At 27.8% G+C, this 3,569-nt stretch overlaps 1 protein-coding gene across 1 annotated transcript in view; it reads right to left on the bottom strand.

Moving 5' to 3' along the window:
* Nucleotides 1–2,377, bottom strand: part of arhgef40 (Rho guanine nucleotide exchange factor (GEF) 40) — a 59,564-nt gene extending 57,187 nt beyond the window's left edge. Inside the window, exon 1 of the mRNA XM_056462487.1 lies at nt 2,175–2,377. Within this exon, the coding sequence (XP_056318462.1) occupies nt 2,175–2,177 (3 nt within the window). The 5' untranslated portion in view covers nt 2,178–2,377. The remainder of the gene's footprint in view (nt 1–2,174) is intronic.
* Nucleotides 2,378–3,569: the final 1,192 nt, after the last annotated feature.

The following is a 3,569-nucleotide window of genomic DNA, read 5'->3' as shown; positions in this document are numbered from 1 at the left end:
AACATCCATACACACTCATACGGTACATTTTAGCATACCCATTTCATGTCTTTGGACTTGTGGGGGAAACATGCAAACTCCACACAGAAATGCCAACTGACCCATCCGAGGCTCGAACCAGCGACCTTCTTGCTGTAAGGCAAACATGCTACCCACTTCGCCATCGCGTCACCCATCTTTATTTTCATTAACCAACATTATTAAATATTACAATAAATGTTTTGCTTATTAACTTACATTAACTAACCGAACCTTACTGTAAAGCGTCACCTATATTTGTTCATAATTCATATCAAACTATCTGAATAAATGCAAAAAAAAGTCAAACTTGCCTGAAGATGAAGTAATAATTCAGTTTTTATTTTCAGTTTAATGTTATTCTGTGATTTAAATACCTATTAACTCATAGTTTTAATATTTTTCTTACATGCTAATGTCCCACAGCAAGCTAAATTCATCCAAACATATTCAATTCTGTTCATGCGTTTCAGCTGATTCCTTTTCTGTTTTATTTAACTATGCGGCTCTGTTATATTTGTTATCTTTATATAATAAAAATAGTAAGAATTACTTTGTTTTATACCACTTTGCATACATAAAATGCGACTCAAAGTGCTTCACAAGCATAAAACAAATCATTAAAAACAGCATAAGCATAGCATACTCAACGCTTTGAATGATTCAGCAAGTAGATGCAAACACAGAAAACAACGTGCACACAGAATAAACACAAGAAGAGTCAAATATAAGCAAAAACATTTAAAACAAGTCATAAAAACAAGAAGAAAACTATTATACAAACGTTAACCTATTACTTTCACTCCTACTCAAGTATATGCAATTATATGTACTGTTTTAACAGCACTGTATTTAATTTAGCATTAAAACAGACATTAAAATCAGCATAAGGTCATCAACGCTTTGAATGATTCAACAAGCAGAAGCAAACTACAGAGAAGAAAGTGCACACAAAAAACCAAGCAGAAGCAAATATAAACAAGAACTTACAAAATAAGTCATAAAATTAAGAAGAAAAACTATTATACTAATGTTATCCTACTATTCTATTACTTTCACTCCATTTCAAGCATGCAATTGTATTATATTATAATTTATACAGTATGTGCTGTTTTAACTGCACTGAATATAATTTAGCATTAAAACAAATATTAAAAACAGCATAAGCATAAGGTAATCAAATCACTCCATTTCAAGTATGCAATTTTATTATATTATACTATTTTATATATATATATATATATATATATATATATATATATATATATATATATATATATATATATATATATATATATATACTCTGTTTAGTTTGGGTCTTTCTATCTTATTTATACTATACTTCACTATATTCTCCTCATATGAAGCATTTCATCGTCCAGACAGTGCAGAAACTGGTTGGAGTTGGTGATGAGCTGAGGGGATTTTCCCACATCACTGTTTCTGGCTCACATTTACCACAGTTTCCACCAACACAAGCACTAATATTACTATCAGCACAGCATACATTAAACATACAGCATCAATATAAGTCTACATAAACAGTAAACAGTACATAAACACTTGTTATTATTGTTAGTTTTATTCTTGCGTCATTTTTATTTGTTTAGTCTGATGACAGTTACGGCTATAAACAAATGCTGGGTTGAATTTAACCCAATGTTGACTCAAATACAGACAGATCCAACGTTAAGCTAATGTTTCTATTAACTAAATTTAAATTAATCCCTTAACTTTTTTCATTAATTGAGCTACCGTCAAACTTTAGCGTTTAATAACAACGAATCTATCCATTATCCATTAATACATAAATAACTAGCATCAATGGTATTTTCACCATCAATGTGGTAACTTTGTAAACACAGCACATTCCTACAGTCGTTTCAAACAAAGAAACACCAGCTCCTTTCATTGCAGACCTGCTAAACAGACACTGGTTATGAATAAGTTAGCTTGTGAACGAATTCCAGCAACAAATTCAACAATAAAAGTTCGTCGATTATGTTTTTATGCTAATTATTTTATGCTAATTCTGCGACTTTACATAATCGGTCGCGACACATCTACTGCCCTTAGCGTTTTATTCACTCTGAAATGTGTTTTAATAAGGAGATATGTGCTAATCAATGTCAAAAGTAAACTCTGCGTGGACTCACCATGACTGTTTCGTCCTGTTTGACTACATCGCTGTTTATGGCATTAATATCCAGCTGCAGACCCGCAGAATATCGGTGTTTTTAGCGGTGTTTTCTGTTTAATGTTACTCAGAGTGAGGTTTAGTGGAAAGCAGGAGTTATACGGTGGAAACTGAGAGAAAAAGAGGCATTTGAGTCCCTCCCATCTGCTGAAAAAGAGCTGCTGTTAGGCGGACTCACTCTTTCCACTGACCGCGGTGAAGTCTAGAAGGGATACAGCTGCAGACACTCACATCAATATAGCATCATTAGAATGGAATAATTAATGTTTTGACATTAATGTGAGGGTTGGGGTAGGGTTAGACGAAATGAAATACAATTTAATGGGTAATTATAATTATTATAATATAAATTATTATTAATTACAAATAATAATTATAATTTTTAGTCCGCCTTCAAACTCTCAAACCCTCCAGTTCTGCATTGAACACACTATACACACTCTAAAACATGATGCACTGCAAAAATAAATTAATAAATAAAAGGGAAAAATAGGTTTCTTACTTAGAGTTTTTGCCTTTTTTATATCTAAACATTCCTGAAAATAATAAATAAATGATTACATTAATATAATATTAGAAAATTAATTAAATAAATAAATGCATAAAAGGAAAAATACATTTCGTTTAAAGTTTTTGTCTATTTTGTTGTCCAAATATCTAAAAATACTTCAAAAATAAATAAATATAATAATAATAATAATAATAATAAATAAATAAATAAATAAATAAATAAATAAATAAATAAATAAAAGAATAATTAAAATAATAATCTTGCTTTTTTAGTTTTTGCCTTTTTTCTAGTCCAAATATCTAAAACAAATCCTTAAAATAAATACAAAAATATAAACAAATAAATAAATAAAAGTATTTTTCTAGTCCAAAAAAAAATTTTTCCCAAAATAAATATAATAATAATAATAATATTAATGATAATGATAATAATAATGATAATAAAAATAATAATAAAAAGTCTTGTTTTTTTTTTGTTTTTGTCTTTCTTTTCTAATCCAGTTATCTAAAGAAATCCTCAAAAAATACAAAAACATAATAAATACACTTTAAAAAGTATTTTTCTAGTTCAAATATATAAAAATCCCTAAAATATAAATAAATAAATAAATAAATAAAATAAAAAATATAGAATTTTCATATTCAGAAATTTCAATTTTCATGCTTTTTTAAGTTTTTGTCTATTTTCTGGTCCCAAGTATCTAAAACAAAATAAAAATAAAACTAAACTAAAAACTAAATACAAAAAAATTATAAATAAATAAATAAATAAATATAAGCATTTTTGTAGTTCAAAAATCCTCAAAAATGAATGAATATATAATGATAATAAATTAATATATCT

This window comes from Danio aesculapii, chromosome 7 (assembly GCF_903798145.1).
Source record: "Danio aesculapii chromosome 7, fDanAes4.1, whole genome shotgun sequence".
NCBI classification, from domain to species: Eukaryota; Metazoa; Chordata; class Actinopteri; order Cypriniformes; family Danionidae; genus Danio; species Danio aesculapii.
Note: the sequence above shows the minus strand (reverse complement) of the source record. Positions and strands in the feature narration are given on the sequence as shown.